Source organism: Triturus cristatus, chromosome 9 (assembly GCF_964204655.1).
Source record: "Triturus cristatus chromosome 9, aTriCri1.1, whole genome shotgun sequence".
In the NCBI taxonomy this organism is placed as follows: Eukaryota; Metazoa; Chordata; class Amphibia; order Caudata; family Salamandridae; genus Triturus; species Triturus cristatus.
In genome coordinates this window covers 1,147,595,967-1,147,618,874 of record NC_140592.1, presented here as the reverse complement: position 1 = coordinate 1,147,618,874, position 22,908 = coordinate 1,147,595,967, and the positions used below count along the sequence as shown (strand labels likewise).

General features: G+C 47.3%; 1 protein-coding gene across 1 annotated transcript in view; it reads left to right on the top strand.

Annotated features, from left to right (window-relative positions):
* VPS39 (VPS39 subunit of HOPS complex) overlaps positions 1-22,908 on the top strand; it is a 341,156-nt gene that overhangs the window by 313,884 nt on the left and 4,364 nt on the right. Inside the window, exon 24 of the mRNA XM_085627090.1 lies at positions 14,903-14,994. Coding sequence (XP_085483216.1) covers positions 14,903-14,994 — 92 coding nt within the window. The remainder of the gene's footprint in view (positions 1-14,902; positions 14,995-22,908) is intronic.

Below are 22,908 nucleotides of genomic sequence, written 5' to 3'. Positions count from 1 at the left end.
AACCGTGAGGAATATAGGAATGACGTAAATAGCATATCGGCTATACGATGCCAAGCATCGACTGTACTATTAACTGTAGTGGGTGGCGTTGCTCTCGTGCGCCTAGGGCCATGGATTATGCCATTTAATGGAATCGGCTCTGCAAGCCAGTCTTCGGTAGCGATCTGTGGCATGTAACGGGGGGGATAGATCCAATAATATGCATAGTGGGCTTGCACGCTTAAATAATAGACTTCAAAATCTGGAATATCAAACCCACCATGTTCGTATGGCCTAGTGAGAATGGTCCAGCGAAGCCTGGGCTGTTTCCCTCCCCATAAGAGCCTGCTAAGTTCAGCGCGTAGGTTTTTAAAAAAGAAAGACCCAGGGTTGTATGGAATATTTAAAAAGAGATATAAAAATTGTGGTAGCACAATCATTTTTATAAGGGAGGCCTGTCCTGCCAGTGACAGAGGCAGGGATATCCAGCGCTTAACATTATTTTGAAGCTTAGTGATAGCTGTACCATAGTTTAGCCGGACCGTCTCCTCCCTCTCCCTGGTCACCTGTATACCCAAATATCAAAGGTCCGCATCACACCACTCCAGCGGAAAGTCCAGTGGGAATTCGGAGACCGCTGGCGTGAGAGGAAAAACTTGGAACTTTCCCCAGTTAATGTGGATACCAGACAATTGGCCGAACACTAGAAACTCCCTCAGCACCGGGTTTATATTATGTTGGGGGTCCCTAAGATATAATGTCATATTATCCGCATATAAGGAGATTAAGATTGGGCGCAGGCAGCATCTGAAAGCCTTATCCTGGTGGCATGGCGTAGTCTAGAGGCCAGCGGTTCGACTGCTATGGCAAACAAGAGGGGGGATAATTGACATCCCTGACGGGTGCCCCTCGCTATGGGAAGCGCCTGCGACGTATGCCCATTTATCAATATTTTAGCTGTAGGCTGATGGTATAACAATTGAATCCAGGATATGAACAGCGGTGGGAAGCCCATACGCCGCAGGATCTTCCATTCCACGGAGTCAAACGCCTTAGTGGCATCCAAGAATACCGCGGCCACCGGGAAATCTGGCGCCACTGTCTGAAGCAGAGAGAATAGAGTGCGGAGGTTATGGGAGGTGGCTCTGCCAGGAACAAAACCTGATTGGTCAGGAATTATAAGCTTGTCCATGAGTAGAGTGAGGCGGTTAGCCAGCACCTTAGCCAATATTTTGGTGTCACAATTAATTAGTGACAATGGGCGATATGAGTCACAGGAGCCTGGGGGATCTGCCGGGTTTTAACAGGGATGTAACCAGCGCCTCCTTCATCGTGGGGGGAGTATCCCAATTTTGAGTGACTCCTCATATACTTCTTTGAGGACCGGAGCCATTATGTCGATATAGCTCTTATAGAATTCAGCGGGGATCCCGTCTGACCCTGGAGCCTTCCCGTTTTGGAGCTGCATAATAGCCTCCCTAATTTTATCGATTTCAAAAGGTAAACAAAGAAACCCCTGTTGCGTGTCGCTCAATCACCCAAGTGCCACATCCCCTAGGAAGTCATCAAGCTCTACAGCGCCATGGCTTTGTGACATATATAGCGCCTTATAATGTTCAGTGAAGACTTCTAGTATGTCAGGTGTGTCGCGATAGATCATCTCCCCGGTCCATCTATCTCCAGTATGTGAGTCTGACATCTGGGACATCTCGTTACTGCTGCCAGCGCTTTCCCCGGTCGTTCCCCCTCACCATATGTACGAGCCGCCCAATACCGTCCTTTGAATTTCACTTCTCTCATCGCGGCTTCTTCATATTCTGAGAGCTTCTCTCTGAACTCCTTTTGTGCCTGCCCCAATCCAACTCCCCCCATCCTCCCCTCAAGTATCTTCAGTTCTCTGTCTAGCTTATATATCGTTCTCTGTATGTCCCGGAGGACTCCAAAGCTCTTGGATATACAGTATCCCCTGATGGTAACCTTAAATGCCTCTCATATTACCTCCACACTGTCCACAGACCCTTTATTTCTAACAAAAAAATCTTTTATTTCTTCCCCCAATTCAGCCTGAAAAACTGCATCTAACAAAGCTTGCGGCTGTAATCTCCAACCTGGGCGAGGCCAAGCATATCCAGGCATAACCAACGTTAGCTTCACGGGACAATGATCAGAGAGCGTCCTGGCAGGATGAATAACATTACGGATGGTGGGGCCCAGGCCTCGTGACAACAGGCAATAGTCGATATGCGCCCATGTTCCTGTGTATGATGTAAAGTGCGTCCCCTCTTTCCCCTGTGGGTGACGGTAGCGCCAACTGTCAATCAATCCTCCCTCCTCCATGATGCCCTGCATCACCCCCTGAGAGTGGTTGTAATGGTGCGGTGCAGGATTAGAGCGGTCACAGTGCGGGTGCAAGGCCACATTAAAGTCACCTCCCCATACTATGTGAGTGGAGCCAACGTTGAGTATTTTCCCCCATACCATGGTAAAGAATTCAGGCGTATCCACATTGGGGACATAGCAGTTGGCCAAGGTGACCGACTCCCTCCCCAGCCGCCCCCATGCTATTACATATCGCTCATTGGGGTCCTCCATTACTCCCGCCAGTGAAAACGGGACCTTCTTTTTTTATCCGTATAGCGACCCCCTCCCACTCGTGCGTTTGTGGAGTAGGAAGCAAACAATCTCATATCCGCCCACTTATTCACAAACATAGTAGAGGTTTTTGGGTTAAGATGTGTTTCCTGTAAAAACACCACTTGTATCTGCTGCCGATCCAAGTATGCCAATATTTGCCTGCATTTCCTTGAGTCTCCTAGGCCCCTAATATTCCAAGACAATATCTTCAACGTGCTTTCATCTCCCGTAGCCATCCCGCCACCATACAGTTCGATATATATGCCATACAAGTGCAACAATATTCTGCACCAAACATGCGAGCCTTCCATTGTGCCTAAACATCCTGTACCTGCCATAGAGAACATAGCCTGTAACTTACCTCCCCTCCCCCCCGCCCCCCCCCCCCACTGAAGCATCCCAATTATGCCAGGTTCATCCAACCCACCCCCCTCCCAGACACCCCAAAATTCTACTAGTACAATACAAGCCTCCATCTGAGCCCGAATGAGCTCTACGATTGAGAAAAGAACATACGTAATCATACATTTAAAAGAAAACATAATGGGGTACACCCTTTTGGGGATTTGTCGCCAGGTCGCCCACGTAGACCTCTCGCCTCACCAGGTAGCCGATGTCACTGACCAGTGTCCCAGGAAGCTTCGAGGGTGTCCGGCTTGAATACATAGTGTCCTAATCAAGTGTAGCTGAACTGAGAGCGGGAGGTGTTTCTGGAAGACCAGACCTTAATATTGAGATCTCCTGCCACTGTATTCTGCTGCCACACATGGTGCCCTTTAGTGATACACACCCATGCTCCACCCCCCCGCCCCGGGAGTAGTCATTCTACATCCGATGTCTGCGTGCTCAAAGAGTCATCCGGTGCGGGAGACACTCACTTGTGTTTCTTGAACTTTTTAAGAAAGTCTTCCGCTTGCTGAGGTGTAGTGCAGAACGTGTGGGTTCCTTGATGTGTGATGCGGAGACGCGCCGGGTAGAGTAATGCATAGTCCAGATTGACTTGTCTCAATTTTTGTTTCACCGCGAGAAATTTCTGCAGCTCTTCTTGCACATGCAACGTGAAATCCGGGTACATAGTGAAGGACACTCCCTCATAGCGCAGCTGTTTTTTCTCTCTGGCCACCCTTAAGGCGGTATCTCTGTCTCTATAATTTAAGAGGCGGTCAATGATAGGCCTGGGCATGCTCCCCGGCGGCGGCCGAGGTCCGAGCGAGCGATGCGCCCGCTCCACAATAAATTGTGCAGACAGATGTTCTGTGCCCACCGTCGCTCTTAAGAGCTTTTCAATATACTCCTCGAGCTTGCCTGTGTTCGTGCTTTCCGGTATTCCTAAAATACGTATATTGTTTCTCCTACTGCGCGCCTCTATGTCCTCATTCTTGGCGGCAATGATTTTTAACAGCTTATCCATTTGCGTAACTGTGGCTTGCATGCGAGCTGTCGTATCTTCTGTCTCAGATATTCGCTGTTCGGCATCTTTTATGCGAGTGTCATGTGCTAACCGCTAACTTAATTTCTCTCCATAGGTCTACATTGTCTGTTTTTCCTTGAAAATTGTTCTATGTGTGGAGTTGATTTGTATGAAATCTGAAAAACTACAACTGTGAAAAACTGATTTTTACTTAACTTTTCTCTAGGAAATGTCCCAGTGTGATATCTAGGCATATCACACTTAGTAGAAAAAGTTACTTAAAGTAATTAAAAAGTAATCTGAAAAATAATGTTCGAGGCATATGAGCTGCAGATTGTACACTTAGCATAGATCGCCATCTGGTGTTGGGCCCGGATGTTTGCAGTTTGTTTTTGTTCTTTGGACAGTCTTTGGAAGTCACGAGTTCGGTGACTCCTCCTTCGGTCCGTACTGCGCATGGGCTTCGGCTCCATCCTCAGATTGTTTTTTTCCGCCATCGGGCTCGGATGTGATACTTCGTGCTCCGGCTTCGAACTTCTACGGTTCCAGCCTCGACGGAAAATCCTCGTTCTTCGAGTTTCTTCATCATATCTTCATCTCTCGAAGCGGCACTTTTCTCCATTCCGTACATCGGCACCGGCCTTCGGGCCCTCCTCGACTCCCGTCCCGGCCGATGGAAAGGACTCCGTTCAAAAAGTGCCCAAAATGTGGGTCTAAATTTCCCCACACCGACCTCCATCAGGTGTGTAACCTTTGCCTCTCTCCAGAACACGAGGCCAGAGACTGCCCCGCCTGTAAGTCTTTTCGATCAAAAAAGACCATCCGGGATCGAAGAGCTCGACGCACCATGGCGCACTCATCGACCGCAGCTCCACCGGACATCTTCGGAGACGACGCCGAAGCTTCGGGGCAACTACACACCGAGCAGGAGGACGACGTCGTCAGCGCTTCCGAGGCCGACGACTCCGACGTGGAGGACATCACACCGGCGCAGCGGGTCGTGAGTACTGTACCCCCCTCCCACCCCCGTGCCCAAAACCAAAGAGACTCAGGTTACACCCTCGCCTGCAGGCCTGGGTAAAACCAAGCACACAGCTTCTATCACCCCACCTTCGGGCCCGGTGTCGAAGCCTCAAAAGTCTCACGGCAGCTCGGGCTCGAGCCAGCCGACGCCTGGTGCCGAAAACACCATCCGGCACCGAAGAAAGTGATACCCAGCTCGACTCCGAAGCCACCGGTGCCGAAGCCTGGACTCTCGGTGCCGACCAAACACAAATCTGTCGGCACCGACGCTCCGGCGCCGAAAACTCCTTCGACGCCGAAAAAAACGGAGGCTCCAAAAAAGCATGGCGCACAGAAACCATCGAAGTCCTCGGCTCCGAAACCATCGGCGCCAGCGGACGATTCGGCGCCACTGGATCTGTTTACACCAGACCCTTTGCAAAAGACTCTATTTAAAGATCCAAAGACTGGGCTATTGACTTTAATTATCAAAAAAAGACGTCTTGACACTCCGGCTCCTCCTCCACCACCCAAGCGGAAGGACTCTGCTACTTCTCCTCTCAGAGTGCCTTTCCTCCGCCTCCTCCACCCCCTCCCCCTCCCAGGTCTCCGCCACCCTTTCCTCATCACTCCCCGACCCCGTCCCCAGATCCGGATTACGGGGATCCAGATTATGACCCGGCGGACGCCCCAATGGACCCCACTCCACCGGGGACCCCAGACCCATGGGAAGACTACCAAAACCCTGACATACCGGATGTGCCTCAGGACGACCTATACCCATCCAGGCCGTCTCCTCCAGAGGACTCCTTAGGGTTTCACCACTTAGTGCAGAGAGCAGCACACTACCATGGGGTGGAAATGCATAGTGAACCAGTGGAAGACGACTTCCTACTGGATACATTTGACATTCAGGACAAGTCCACATCTATCCTGCCCATGCTTAAAGGTGTCACCAAGCATGCTGCAGAGGTGTTCAAAGACCCTGTCAGGGCCAGGGTATTGAACCCTAGAATAGAAAAAAAGTACAAGGCGGCACCCACAGACCCTGCATACATTAAGGGCCCTGCTCCCTTAGATTCCCTAGTTGTGTCCACAGCTAGAAAGCGGGCTAACTCCCAGTCCTCAGGAGAAACCCCACCGCCAGATAAACAATCCAAACTTCTAGACGCGTCTGGCAAACGCACCGCCTCCCAAGCTGCAAACATGTGGCGCATTGCAAATACACAAGCGCTACTTGCGCGCTATGACAGAGCACACTACGACGAGCTTGAGGCTCTTATGCAGCACCTCCCCGAAAAACACAAACGCAAGGCTCATGAACTAATACAGGAGGGCAAACTAATTACTAACACCTCCATTAAGTGTGCCCTCGATGCAGCTGACACTGCTTCTAGAGCCATAAATACTAGTGTCCTGCTTCGTCGTCATGCCTGGCTCAGGATCTCAGGGTTCAAGCCTGAAGTCCAGGCGTCCATACTAAATCACCCCTTCGACCAACAAACTCTCTTTGGGCCAAAGGTGGACGAAGCGTTAGAAAAGATGAAAAAGGACACAGACACAGCAAAGTCTATGGGGGCACTACAATCACAGGCCCCTAAACGCTCCTTTCGACGCTCATCCTTTCGTAGCACAGGCAGAGGCTACTCCACCGATAGCGCCTCTACCTCCTACAAGTCCCCTCCTCAAAATACCTTTTCAAAGGGCTACCAAAGGGGTGGTTACAGGGGCAACAACAATAAGGACAGGGGCAAAACTAACACCACCCGTTCTGCCACCCCGCCCGCACAATGACTCCCCTTCCCTCCCCCCAGACCATCCCACTCCGGTCGGGGGCAGACTGCAAAACTTAATCCACGCATGGGAGTCCATAATATCGGACAAATGGGTGACCCAAATTATTCAGTCAGGGTACTGTCTCGAGCTAACATCTACCCCACCCAATATCCCACCAAGGCACCGTCCAATGTCTCAAGAACATTCCACATTACTCAAACAGGAGGTGCTCTCCCTCCTCCAAAAACACGCTATAGAGCAGGTCCCCGTCAATCAGCAAAATCTAGGGGTCTACTCTCTGTATTTCTTAATACCAAAGAAAGACGGGACCCTGAGGCCCATTCTGGACCTCCGGCTTCTAAATGCCTACATACATTCAGACCATTTCCACATGGTCACCCTACAACAAGTCCTCCCGCTCCTCTGTCAGGGAGACTTTCTCACTACCTTGGATCTGAAAGACGCATACTTTCACATTCCAATACACCCTTCTCACAGGAAGTACCTCAGGTTCGTGGTGGACGGTCAGCAGTACCAATTCACGGTTCTCCCCTTCGGGGTCACCACCGCACCACGGGTGTTTACCAAATGCCTAGCGGTAGTAGCAGCACACCTCAGACGTCAGCATATCCACGTCTTCCCTTACTTAGACGACTGGCTGATAAAAGCCGCGTCCTACGACCAATGTGTGCAACATACAAACAGCACCATCCAACTGCTCCACCAGCTAGGCTTCACGGTGAACTACCAAAAGTCCCACCTCATACCATCTCACACAAAGTAATATCTCGGGGCCACTATAGACACCTCCAAAGGTATTGCCTATCCAAACTCAGCCAGAATCGCAAGCATACAAGCCTTGCGCAAAACATTCCTTCCTCAACACTCTCTTCCAGCAAGGGTGTTTATGAAGCTCATAGGAATGATGGCGTCTTGCATTTTCATAGTGCCCCATGCAAGACTCCACATGCGTCCACTTCAAGAGTGCCTAGCACAACAGTGGAACCAAGCCCAGGGTCAGCTGACGGATCTGGTGTTGGTGGACGGCCGCACCCATCACTCTCTGCAGTGGTGGAACACCACAAACCTTTCCAAAGGGCGGCCGTTCCTGGACCCTGTTCCTCAGGTGATTCTAACAGCGGACGCATCGCTCTCCGGCTGGGGAGCGCACCTCTTACACCTCACAATGCAAGGTCTATGGACGCCACAGCAAAAATCGCTCCACATCAACCATCTGGAGCTCTTGGCGATCTTTCTAGCCCTAAAATCTTTTCAAAAACAGATTTCGGGCAAAGCAGTCCTCATTCGCACAGACAACATGACTGCAATGTATTATATCCAAAAACAGGGGGGGGACACACTCTCCCCAGCTCTCCCGCTTAGCCCAGAGCATATGGAGATGGGCAATTCCCCAAAACCTCTTTCTCCTGGCACAGCACGTTGCAGGCGTACAAAACACCATGGCAGAACTGCTCAGCAGACAAACGCAACAACTACACGAATGGGAACTGCATCCACAAGTTCTTCACCCATTCTTCCAAAAGTGGGGGCATCCTCAGATAGACCTCTTCGCCACCCACGAAAACAAAAAATGCCCAAGCTTCGCCGCCAGATACCCACACCCACTGTCCAAAGGCAATGCGATATGGATGAACTGGTCAGGCAGATTTGCATACGCCTTTCCACCTCTCCCACTAATTCCGTTAGTGGTAAGGAAGCTACAACAGCACTCCCTCACACTCATTCTGGTAGCCCCAACATGGGCCAGGCAGCCGTGGTACACCACACTACTACAGCTATCAGTGGTGCCACATCAAAAACTGCACCTGTCCCCATGCCTCCTAACCCAGAACCATGGAGAAATCAGGCACCCGGACCCAGCTCAGCTCAACCTTGCGATCTGGCTCCTGAAATCTTAGAATTTGGATACCTTAACCTTCCCCCTGATTGCATGAACATTATCATGGCACAGATACTCAAGCTGCTGAATTGATAGATTTGCTAACAGACCTGAATCTAAATCAGCACATCCATGTACCCACTCACCAGAAAGGTCACAGCTTGGACCAGATATGGACGCATAATCTATCTTTATCCAATCCAGTCATCAGCCCATGTATCTGGTCGGATCATTTCATCATCTATTTCACACTAGAAGTAGGCGGAAATGTCAAACCCAAGCCATGCAAGAGCAAAGAATTCCGCAAATGGAAATCTATGGACCTTCCGGGATTTATTGACATTTTAAACAAAACCGTACCACCACCGTACGATGATCTGGACACTAGCGAGAGAGCGCTGTCTAACTGGTTACTTAACGCAGCTGACCTCTCAGCCCCCTTAGTACGGGTCCCTAATGTTAGAGGAAATGAAGCACACAAATGGTTCTCCCAAGAACTGAAAGATCTTAAACTGGGAGTTCGACAGAAGGAACGGAAATGGAGACAAAGCTACTCCCCTCAAGCCAGGACAGTGTACTGTACCGCAAGAAAGGAGTTCCAAAAAATCTTGCTCCAACATAAATCTGACTATTTTTCTCAAAATTTTTTAAATTCCTCAAATAAAACTAAAGATATTTTTAACATAGTCAACGAGCTCTGTGACGATGATAGGACAGCCCCATCAATAGCCCCTACCCAGAAGTTGTGTGACTCTCTGAATGATTTTTTCAGAGAGAAAATTGTAAATATAAAACGCAACATTGCTAGCTCTCCTAAATCGTCTCCTTTAGATGATATTTTTAATAACCCCACTACATTAGACACCCTTCCTGCTATAGATGCTAAAACTTTTTCAACTCTCCTGGCTCGGGTTAAGTCTGGATCACCCGATGACATCTGCCCACCCCACATTTTTACAGAGATTGGGCACTCTATCCCTCACGGGATCCTCTCTCTGCTTAATGACTCACTTAACCAGGGAAAGGTACCGGCAGGATTTAAGCATGCTCTATTGATTCCCCTGATCAAAAAACCCAGTCTTGATCCTCACGATCCATCTAATTACCGCCCGATATCCCTGCTGCCATTCCTATCAAAAATCCTGGAGGCACACGTTGCTAGCTGTCTTTCTAGCTTCGTTGAAACCACTGGATATCTGGAGCATAACCAAGCTGGGTTTCGACCAGGGCATTCAACCGAGATGGTGACACTGGCGGTCCAGAATGTACTAAGAAGCAATGCAGATAGGGACATTCACCAAGCATTGGTACTTCTCGACCTTTCGGCCGCATTCGACACGGTCGACCACACCATCTTGGTCGACCGTGTCGAACAGGCTGGCCTGAGAGGCTCGGCACTTAGATGGCTGAAGTCATTTATCTCGGAGCGTACCCAGGCAGTGAGATTGGGAACTTTTACAGCGCCCAAAATCAAAAATGAATGTGGAGTCCCCCAAGGCTCGTCCCTGTCCCCACTTTTGTTTAATTTGTACTTACGACCCTTGTTATTTTCATTAAAAAAGTTTAGCGCCTTAATTCTTAACTATGCAGATGATCTGCAACTGATCTTCTGTCTGGACTCCCCTGGCGCTGCCATCGAATTTCGGGAGGTCATGGTTCACATTCAGAGATGGATGGGCCTAAATCATCTGAAACTCAACCCAGGCAAAACTGAACTGATTTTGCCTGGGAAGAGTGAACTGTATTGGGGACCACACTTCTGGCCTCCAGAAATGGGAGATCCTCCAGCTAAATCCCAAACAGTTAAGAGCTTAGGTATCACTTTTAATGAAGATCTTTCGCTCAAAAGCCAGGTAGGGACTGTGGTATCTGCAAGTTTCTTCCAACTTCGCAAGATTAAGAAGATCGCCCACCTTTTAACCCACCCTGCTCTGATTCAGGTCATCATTGCTCTTGTGCTGTCCCGTTTGGATTATTCCAATAGTTTATATCTGGGCCTACCGGCGGGGCAGCTCAAGAGACTCCAACTGGTTCAGAACCAAGCGGCCAGGTTGATCTGTAAAATTCCTAAGTGGCAGTCTATTAGACCTGGACTGGCCAGTCTCCACTGGCTGCCTGTAGCGCAGAGAGCAGCATTTAAAGCGGGATGCATTATCTTCAGGGCTCTACAAGGTAAGGGCCCTGGATTCATTAGCTGCCTGCTGGTCAGTTACACTCCCTCCCGTGCTCTCCGTTCTGGCCAAAAGAATTTGTTAGTCGTGCCCCGGATCAGGAAACAACGCCAGGGAGGAGGATCTTTCCACTTCCTAGCTTCCTCCCTGTGGAACTCCTTGCCACTGCCACTAAGACTTCACGAAGATCTGTTAGCCTTTAGACAGGCTTTTAAGACTTGGCTCTTTAAGCAAGCTTATCCTTAGTTAAATTTTCTTTCTTTCTGTCACATGTTATGTTTTGCTAGTCTTCCACAGCGCCATGAAGCCTACGGGCGTACGTGCGCTTAATAAATTTAATTTAACATAACATAACATAACATGGAAGCCAGACGTCCTACCACTAGAGCATGCTATGCCGCAAAGTGGAAAAGATTTGTAATTTACTGCCGTAACAATACAATCAACCCTTTAGATGCATCCATACAGCACATCATATGCTATCTGCTCCATCTTCACAGGTGTAACCTGGCATATTCATCCATACGCCTACACCTAGCAGCGATTGCTGCTTATCTACAAAACAGACAGCATTTATCACTGTTCAGAGTGCCCGCTATTAAAGCCTTTATGGAAGGCCTTAAACGAGTAATTCCTCCCAGGGCACCACCTTCCCCTGTATGGAATCTAAATGTAGTTCTTACACGGCTAATGGGTCCACCCTTCGAACCAATGCACAAATGTGAGCTACAGTTACTCACCTGGAAAACAGCTTTCCTCGTAGCTATCACTTCCCTTAGAAGGGTTGGTGAAATACAAGCGTTCACTATACAGGAACCCTTCCTACAAATACATCACAGCAAGGTCATACTTCGTACAAATCCGAAGTTTCTGCCCAAGGTCATTTCCCCCTTCCATCTCAATCAATCGGTGGAATTACCTGTCTTTTTCTCGCAACCTCAATCTGTTGCAGAAAGGGCCTTACACACACTTGATGTTAAGAGGGCTTTGCTGTACTACATACAAAGAACGCAACCTTTCAGGAAGACTAAACAATTGTTCGTCTCCTTCTCTCCACCACATAAAGGCAACCCCATCTCTAAATCAGGGATAGCTAGGTGGATTGTAAAGTGCATACAAATTTGCTATCAAAAGGCAAAAAGAACATTATCTGTTCCACCTAAAGCCCACTCTACCAGAAAGTTAGGGGCTTCTATGGCTTTTCTAGGGAACATACCCTTAGATGACATCTGCAAAGCAGCCACATGGTCAACACCGCACACCTTCACAAAACATTACTGTGTAGATGTGCATTCCAAGCAACAAGCTAGTGTGGGCCAGGCTGTACTAAAGACACTTTTTCAAACCACTGCAACGGATACCGGTGGTCGCCGCTAAGGTTGGGTACTGCTATATAATCTATGCTAAGTGTACAATCTGCAGCTCATATGCCTCGAACGGAATATGCTACTTACCAGTATGCATCTGTTCTTGGCATGTAGAGCTGCAGAGTTGTACACGCCCACCCGCCTCCCCGGCTACCTGTATCCGTTCCAGTCCATCGTATTTAGATACAACACACATGGGTTTCTCACTGTTATTACTACGCTCCATCATTTCCCTGTTGGCGAAAAACAATCTGAGGATGGAGCCGAAGCCCATGCACAGTACGGACCGAAGGAGGAGTCACCGAACTCGTGACTTCCAAAGAACAAAAACAAACTGCAAACATCCGGGCCCAACACCAGATGGCGATCTATGCTAAGTGTACAACTCTGCAGCTCTACATGCCAAGAACAGATGCATACTGGTAAGTAGCATATTCCTTCGACATTTTAACTTACCTGCATTTGAACTTGCATTAAATTGTAAAACACTGCAAACATTTTGCAAAGCCTTTATTTCACTTACCTGTGCCATGCTTGACTTGGTTCTAGAAATAAAATAACTTAATATTTTTATACAAACAAAATTGGTCTGAGTTCAGTCTGAGTGTGTGACATCATTTGCTGATTGAGTGTGTACAACAAATGATTAACACTACCCTCTGATAAAGCCTTGCTGCTCGCCCACACTACCACAGAGAGTAAAGTGCCATCTACTTTTACCTCTGCCTACCTTTGGGGTTCCACTGGACCCCGCGCACACTATTCCTCATTTTGATATAGTATATACAGAGCCAGATTCATACACCTACCCACAAATAATCCAGTTTCTTACTGTTCCTGCCCTCCTACCGCCCTCATCCATCTGGGGGGAAGAGGGAGACTATCTCATATGACTGGTCTGGCAACTATTCGTGGAGGACATCATTAACATCTCCATTTGGAGTGGACAGTAATGGATGTTGGCCACTTAGGTGAGATACCAGACAGTCTTGTGTCAGATAAAACTTCTTTTGCTCAGACAACGCGTAACAGTTTGCTCCTGAAACTGTACCCTGTGGTAGTTACTGTCTTGTGCAACTCTGTCAATATGTGACCATGTAAACGACCAACATAGATGTAACATACCTATTTTTTGTTTGAAGATTTAAATAAAGAATTTTTGGGGACAAAACTATTTTTCATGTTCAGGGGAGTTGAAGCCTCAATATATTTAATTTAAAGGATTGACTACCTATATTTCAAATAAGAGCGGAGGTAAGCATTTGGCTATGCATATAAATAAAAAAATTTCAGAAAAATACTGTTGTGAGATCTTGCATTTAGTTTTGAGCATTTCATTTTTCATGAATTCAGTGGCAATTCCTCGGATGGTGAAGGATTTAAGTTTACAAATAAGTTACTTTTACTTCTGGAAACTTTCAGATGTTCTCAGGGTAGATGACTTTGCATAGGTTCGCACAAGATATTACCATGGTTTATCTTCTTCGCTATCTTGCAAGCTGTTAACAGTTTAGAAGGGTTTGTAGTTGCCTTACGTAATGGAAAGAACTTGTGGTGACCGGGGGCATTGCAACTAACTAGATGAATGGTGTTGCACGGGTGGTCTAGCCAAGTTACGAGACCTTTGTTTTGTAGGATTTAAGTCGGTTGGGGTGCATCCTTGGGTGAAACTGGGTGTCAGTGTCATGAACCTTGATTTTAGGGTATCATTGCACTAATAAACATTAGTGCTAGAGACCAGACTGATCCCGGTGAAAAACCACATCTGATCTTGGAATTCTTACATTAGAAGGTTGACAGTTTTACATGGTCAGTACTGTTGTGTGTATCTTTTGCCAGGCCAATACCTTTGGATTGGCAGCAAAGGTCTATCTTTTTATTTCACGTCAAATCCAATATACCTCTGAAACACTCCATGCCACTTGTAGTATTTGCCACACACTTAACCAAACCCTTATCTTAAGTCATCTGTTTTCATCCACTCCATATGTTACACCTGTGCTAGTACATCTTTCCAACATAATTATTCCTGAATATTATTTTTTCAGTAGCTCATTCATACAGTGTCTGGTGGCTAGTGGGTGTTTATGCCCTTCCATATTGCAAAGTGTGCATCGATCAAGCTTGGCCTGCAGGGCAATCTTCAGATTTTTCTTCCATGGGAATTTAAAAAAATTAATTGGTTCAAAATGTGCATGTTACGCCATAATTCTCGGAATATTTCAAATGAGCGAGGTAGCAGTTGCTGCTTTTAACAGCACAGTATTATAACTATATTGGCCATATAGCCAATATGCTTACAAAGACCTATACTTCAGGGTCTCTCACAGTACTCGTGGAACTTTAGTTCTCCTTAGCAGCAAAAGTATATGCCCACTAGAAAATAGTGTGTCCTCAAGAAACACTGGGTTTATGATCACTAGCAAATACTCCTGCTACATCCCTTTCATAGCCTCTGATTTTCACCACCACTGCGTACCACAGCAGAAATAATATCACTACCCATTCTTATACTTCCATCCACACCATTAGTTAAGTCACAAAACAGACACAAACCTTTTTTTCTATTAAGTGTGCAGCAACTTTGATCTATTTTGAATGCTGGAACCATTTAATGGTACATAGGCGAGTGACCCTTTCTATTTACCCATTCCTGGTTTAGGTACAAGAAGAGAGGATATCACACCAACAAGTGAAATGTATCATTACAGAGGAGAAAGTATGTAATGTGTGCAAGAAAAAAATTGGAAACAGGTAATGTCAACCTTTTATTTACATTTCCTAAAATACACCAATACCCTTGCAAGCGATATGTAAGGAATTTGTTAAAATAGCACATACAGAGTAGTCCCCATATGTTAATAGCTCAGCAGTTAATTTTCAATACTTCAAAGCTATATAGGAGCTTAACATGGACAGGTGAAAGTGGTTTTGTCTTATTCTTGTTAGGTCTCACCTAAAGACAGGTTTTTGCTGTGTGTTGTTAAATACCTATTGTGAACAATAACAATACTTGCAGTGATCTTTGCTGAGTCTGTTGCTTACCATTGAATGGCTTTCTTGTAAATCTGATTTGTTTGCATCTTATTTGATTTCTTTGTTTCCTCCTCTTCTTGTGTTTATCTTCTTTGCTATCCTTTTGATTTGAACAGTTGTATCTTTTTACAGCTTCATATCAGGAAACTAGTTTTTTATTTGCTTCCAGTGGTCCATGCTCTCACCATGTATGCTGCTTGCACCTTCACATTCTGGCTCCGTCGAGCGCTCCATGTTGCTCCCCACTGCCCCTAACCTAATTTGTTGCTTCCTACACCCGATCCTTCGCATCTCCTTTTTTTATGCAGTCACCCTCTCCCAGCGCCCGTGTCACTCCACCCCACCGCTCATATTTCTCATCAGCATGTACTTTACTTCTTGCCCACTCCACCGCTGCTCATTCTTCCAAACCTTACTCCTTCGTTTTCATTGTTTCCTTCTTCTTTTTTGGAGGGCCAAGCAGCTGCATTTTTCTGCTGAGCTGTTCCTTTGTACATAAAAGGTGATTGTTTGCGGTATTTTTAATGAACCGCTTCAAGATGGGCATCAGTTACCATAGTAGTTAAAACAAAATGGCTGCCATGTCCGTCTACTCTAGGAATAGAATATTATTAAAGCATGGTTTGACTGTTGATGATGCAGTAGTCCATTATTATTTTGTGTGACAATAATAATGATGTGGTGTTTGTTACTTGTAGACTGTGGGAACCTTAAAGGATTTAAGTCTTCCAATATGTATTCCACTACCTAGAAGGGTCTAGGCAGTGTGGCTTTCCTTGGAAAAGTGTTTTAATCCTGGAGTCAGATTGATTCTATCAGTGGGGCCTCACCTATGTCCCTCTTAAAGAATGGCAATTTGCCACTAGAACATTGATGGTTGTCTGACAGTGGCAGTTGCTAAGTTTGTGCATGGCATATTTCACCTGGTAAGGTAATTGGATAGTTGTTACATTTCTTCTGATAGATACTTCTACCTGCAAATTCCCTGCCTGTTGAATATCCCCAAATGCCAGACTGGATCTGGAATCTTTTCATAGATCTCCTTTGCCAGTAGCAGGTGGAGCCTCCATATTGGCACCGAAAGTGACGCCAGAGTGATACAACGGTACCAACCTCAGTGTACTTACCTTAGTTCTCCTTTGTCCGAGCATCTGAATGAGGATCTGAAGCGGCTGTGCATGATTTCTTAAATTTTTTTTTGTTTTACAAAGGGTTTTCTCACAAATTCTTCAGTGCAGTGGATGCCATTGCAAAAGAATTTGGGATTTAAACTTTGTTGCACTTGCAGTGGATAGATATCCATTTAAGACCCCCCAAAATCTGTTTATGGTGCCTTGGGTTGAAGCACAAATTGAAGCCATGCGACAAATGCTCCCTCATGCATTCCAAAGTCATTAAGGAATGTGAGGTCAAGCTTTTTATGTGGGCTCAACACAGGTCACATTCAAAGTCCTTCTTCCTTCAAGTCACGTTCCTCTCCTCTGTAGAAATCATTGAGAGACTAAAGGCGGAAACCTAAGAAGTAGAGAGAACATGACAATGTCAGTCCTCATGCATTTTGCTGCACTCTACTATTTTCAACACCAGTGCTAGCATATCTAGAGTTTCTGGTGCCTTGAACCAATCCGGCTCATTGCCTCAGTGCCAAAATGGCACAGGTCAGTCAGGCCCGTTCATGTATCTTAGGGCACCATGGGTCCAGTTTATGCTCTAGATGGATTTCCACTGGTGGTTCTGTCTTGTGCACCATTCTTCCCATTATTTCCCCTTAGGGAAGTCTTTGGCACCGGTTTGGTCCAATCTGATACCAGGCCCTTTTACTGTGACACTTCTGCCCGAGCTGAGGCATGCCCAAGTACCATTATCAACACTTACCCTGGAATCAACATGGACAGAGGCCCAGAAGTTGGCAGAGAAGGCCGGGGACTCCAATAGCATGAGCCAGTTCCATGCCAACAGCATTGTCAGACGTTAAAGCACATATTTCATTTGGAAGATGGATTTCCACTGGTGGTTCTGTCTTGTGCGCCATTCTTCCCATTATTTCCCCTTAGGGAAGCCTTTGGCACCGGTTTTGTCCAATCTGATACCAGGCCCTTTTACTGTTACACTTCTGCCCGAGCTGAGGCCTGCCCAAGTACCATTATCAACACTTACCCTGGAATCGACATGGACGGAGGCCCAGAAGTTGGCATAGAAGGCCGGGGACTCCCATAGCATGAGCCAGTTCCATGCCAACAGCATTGTCAGAAGATGAAGGACATATTTCATTTGGACTCGGACCCTCTGCAAATGCTGTACCCAGTGATGCATAATGCATACAACAGTAGGGATGCTGCAGATTTAGTGACCCCTACTAGCTCTTCAGAATGCCAGTGGGCTAGATTCATCTCCAGAGGTCAAGATGTAAAGCTCTACAGACCCACCTCCAGATGTGACATCGTTCCACGCAGTTTTTATGAAGGCAGCAGTGGTCTTAAAACAACTTTTGCCCACTGTAGACATCCAGTATTTTGACTGAGGTCTTGCAAACCACCCCCTGCAACATCATAGCCTCTTTTGCGCTTTAATGATGCCCTGTTGGAGCCTCTTAAAACTGCAAAGGACAAGCCTGCCTCAGCCCCGCCTGTTAACAAACCCTATCCAGCAGACCCAGCCTTCCTTTACTCTCACCACTCACTAAAAAGTCTGGCGAGGGTATCGCCCAAAACTAGGCAGAATCCAGGTATGTTTCTGACTGCCCCACATACAAAGTCATAGGAGCTGAAGGTGGTTTTAAAAAAGGTCTTCTTTTCTATCAGCTTAGCTTCGAGGTCAATAAATGCAACCAACCTGCTAACCAGATATACGCATGCCTTGTGGGAGATGGCATATCTAGTGGTTCCAAGACAAACATACCTTTCTTAAGGATCAGTGTGCAGAAGTGGTGAGGGATGGCTAAAATGCCTCCCATCAAATCAGCTGGGCAGGACCATGATGTCATCCATTGGCCTGAGGAGGCATGCTTCGCTTCGATCCACTGGATTCTACGATGATGTACTGGCAAGAGCGTCATTGATGTGCTATTAGATGGGATTATTCTCTTTGGGGAGAAGGCTGATGTGGCCCTTGAGAGATTCTAGGTGGGAAGGGGTTACTATCTGTTCTCTTGGTCCTTAATGGTCCAGAAATGTCAAGACTTTTCAAAGTTCTTTGCCTTTTGACAGCATCCGCTTTCCGACCTGGTGCAACAAGCCAGCCAACTACCGGGCCAATACAAAGGTAAAGACATAGGGCTGAATCGGCAACCCCAGCAGCCATCCTCCTTGCCCCCACCCTGTAGCACCTGGAAAGCTTCTTTAGTTTTAGTCAAAGGATATTCTTCAACTCCTATTGTAGGCTGTGACAGTCCTGCTGAAGAAAGGAGCTGTGGATTTTGTCCCCAAGGAAGAAATTGGTAGTGTTGCCACTCCTAGTACCTCCCAATTTCCAAGAAGATGGTGGACTTCATCTAATCCTAAACCTCAGGATTTAACTTGTTTGTGTGCAAGGAAAAGTTAAAGATGCTGTCCCTGGTTCAGGTTCTTCCGGCACTCAAGGCAGACTCGATTATATCCCTAGACTTACAGGATGTGTATTTCCATAAGCCAATCTTGCACTCACTGGAGTTTCTTAGATTTTGTGATAGGGTCCATACACTGCCAAATTCGTGTTCCTCCCTTTCAAACATAAGCACCTTGACTCTTCATCAAGGTGCTGGTACCGTTTGCGGCAATTATGAGAAGGTCGGGAATCTCCGTGTTCTCGTGCCTAGATGACTAGCTGTTCAAGGCCAGCGTGCCCCAGATGGTACCTGAGCACATGCATGCAAAAGCATCCCTGCATGCCCAGGTCTCACCTTGAGTCCTCACAGCTCCTTCCGTTCATAGTGGTAGTACTGGACACAACATCTTTGAGAGCCTTCTTTCTTCCTCAAAGGATCCTGGACATTCAGGATATGATACTGATGTTTCAGAGGGGGCTGGGCTCAAGTTCCAGTCCTGATGAATCTGTGCCCTGCTAGGTCTGCTGGCTTCGTACTTCCTCCTGATTATATACACATACTGGCAACATGAGGGGGCTGTACAGTTGTGCTTTTATTATAGTATATATGAGATCTGTTTGATACTATTGCAATATCCCGGGAGACAGTGGTGGACCTGGACTGGCGGTCGGTGGAGGAGCACCTGTCACAAGGGATTTTCCTCTTACCCCCCTTCAGCAAGGACCATGGTGGTAATCGATGCATCCGCCCTAGGATGTGACACTCATCTGGACAATCCGAGGCCTCTGGTTTCCAGAGGAATAGAAGTTTCACATCATCCTGTATGAACTGAGGGCCATTTAGTAGCTCTCAAAACCTTCTTCCCATCCCTTTGTGGTCAGTCTGGTCTTGACCACTATGTGGTATGCCAACAAACAGAGGAGTGTTGGGGCTGTGAGCTTCTGCCTACCGTCTGCCTGGTTAGCAGAAATCCAGGGTCGACCGTCTCTATGCACCTCCACCCAAAGGTGGTTCGACCATTTTTGCCTGGTGGGGCATTGCCAGGAGGACCTCTTCACAACTTGTGACAGCGTTTTTCCCCACAGTTCTGTTCTCGACAGTATCCATTTCAGGGAGCCTTGGATGCACCTTTTGGTTGAAGTGGAGGTTTACACTTCTTTACACATTTCCTCACATACCCTTGATTTCTCGATTGACCGTGGATAATTCACCAGGTCCGGGCCCAGGCCGTTTTCACCATTCTGGATTGCCTGAGAAGGTGTGATACTGATTGGAGCTCATTAGTTGATTGTAGTTTGGTTCCATTGGCATAGTGAGCAGGGGACGGATGACTGAAGTATACAAAAAAGTAATAGGTGGAATGCTTGAATTAATCTCAGCCACTGGTGATTACTCAGGCTGCATCTCAATTAATCATTATTTTGCACACCGTGCCACTGAAGTTTGTACCCAGCCATATACAAATCTTTCTTGACCCTCCTTCAATAGTAAGTCTGGCACGAATTGCTAGGCCAGGTCCTCTCTGAGTCTAAACACAAGCAACCTAGGACCAGTTTTACCCTGATAGGGGATCATCAGTCATGTGCAACTTGGTTTTCAATGGCACAGTGAGGGCCCCACGTCTGGGCATAATGGTCACAGGGTGCAGCACTGCGGTATATAAAAAATTAAGGATAGAATGTTTGAATTAGTCTCACCCATTACTAATTACCTAGGCCGCATTCCAATCCATCGTTATTTTGCACATCATGCCTCTTCGGTTTTGTCCCAGCTCCAACCTGACTGTTCCAGACAGAATTGCCAGGTCAGGTCCTCCCAAAACTGTAATACAAGCACTCGTCGGCTCGTTGTACCATGATTAGGGCTCATCACTCAGGTGCTACTTTGTCCCAGTAGCAAGCACAGTGAGCACAAGACCCACTTCTGGGCATAGCCGTCGCACTTATGGCGTTGCACCGAAGTATTAAAAAAAGTGATGAATATAATGCTTCAAATTATCCCAGCCACTGGTAATTACTCAGCTCCAAGTAATATGTACTTGCAACCTCTAGGAATAACCTTTTTTGTAAAGGAAGAGGCATACATTTACTTACATTTGGTGAGTGAAAGAGGCTTTACGAAGTTGAAAGTAGCCTGCATAGATATTTATCATTGTTTGCTTTAAAAAAAGTTGTTTTCTCTGTAATAGTCTGACAGCTGGCATATGTGTATATGAGTAAGCATTTTGTGGCACAGTAACGGATCTACAAACATTTACTTACATAATAGACTAGCATTGTCAAAGCCACTAGGTCTGACTTTATTGTGTGTAGGAAAGTGCATGGCTACCTCCCACTGTTTGCCAAACTGTTGATTTACTTTGACTGGGTTCCTGCCAACCAGTACCCAGGGCCTATGTTCTTTCCCTAAATTGTACTGCTGCAAATCCCAATTGGCACTTCTTGGCCACATGTAAATCCCTTGTAAATGGTACCATAGGTGCCAAGGGCACTGTGTCCAGGGAATGCCTCCAAGGGCCGCAGCACTTATTGTGCCTCCCTTGGGGGCCCTATACATTTACACACACACTGCCCTAGCAGGCTGCGTGTTTTGGTGCAGAACAAAGTGAATAGTCGACATGGCACACATCCCTTTGTGCCATGCCTACAAGCCACTGCCTCGGCATAAGTAAGCCACCCCTCTAGCTGGGTACACTATACCAGTGATGAGGGTACAGGTACATGAGCCCTGTACCCCTACAGTGTCTAAGCCAATTTTTAGACATTGTCAGTGCAGTAATGCCGTTTAAGAGTATATGGTGCTGGGAGTTTGTCATTACGAACTCCACAGCACCATGATGGCTTTACGGAAAACTGGGAAGTTTGCTGTCAAACTTTTCCGCACATTAAACCCACACTAATGCCAGTGTGGGATTTAAAGAAAAATGCACTCAGAGGGCACCTCAGAGATGCCCCCTGAAAAACGACCAAAGTCTAGTGTCCTGGCTGAGTGGCTGCCTGCCAGCTGCCACCACCAGACATGTTTCTGGACCCCTGAGTCAAGAGCTTTCCTTTCTCTGGGTCCACAACTCTCAGTCCTGAAACGATGCACATCGTGGGATGAGGTGCCAAGCCTCCTCGTCCAGGATGGGCAGGGTTCACGAAGAGAAAGCTTCAAAGGCTTGCCGCCATTGTGAGCTACCCCAGCCATTTGCTGCTTCCAGCAACTGGCCTCCGCCGGTTCTGACCCCCACTTTGGACGTGAGAATCAGCGGGAAAACCAAGTTAGGAGGAGAGTTGTGCCCACCCTTGCCAACACCACCCCTCAGGAGGGGTAGGCGAGGTGAAGCACAATTCTCAGTCCCCACCATCTTGCACATGGGGGGGACACAGCCAACCAGAGTGATGCTTATGTCCCCCTCACACTGGAGGGTGGCATAATAAGGGGTGTACCCACCCCAAGGGAGGGACCCTTTGGTCCCAACCTTTACCTACCTGTAACACCTCTAAATGTATTATTTAGGGACCACCCAGAACGTTGCCTCCTCAGACAAGAACCGAGAAGAGAAGGACCGAAGAAGCCATGCTGAACTAAGAGGAGGACGCCCTCTGACTTGGCCCCAGCCCTACTGGCATGGCCCAACCTCAAACCAAACCTACGCCAGCGAAATTCCGGAGTGTTGTGCAACCAGCCGCCCCCAAGAACCCGGAGTACCTGCACTGCCTTCAAAAATCAAGACTGTTTCCATTGAGCATAAGATTTGCATACCCACAGACTCTGGATCCGGCTAAATCTGCGAGTCTGCACCACTCTGCACCCGACGCCCACGGCCCGTGTTCGATTGTACCAACACCACAAGGAGTTCTCCCCAGTAATTCTGACCTGAGATCTGGTGATCTTTGACCTGCTCATCTCTGACCTGCCTCAAACCTCCATTCGACGCCTGCGGCCCCTTTCAGGAGGATCCCCTCCGACTGCGACAGGAGTTGGTAAGAAGACCAGATGCCTAAAGACACCTCTGCACCTGACATCCCACGACTGTGGGTGGCCCAACAGACTGTGTCCCAGCAACCCCAGGCATCCTAACTTACTTTTCCAACCGGTGGTTGCCTCCAGAAGATCTTCGTCCC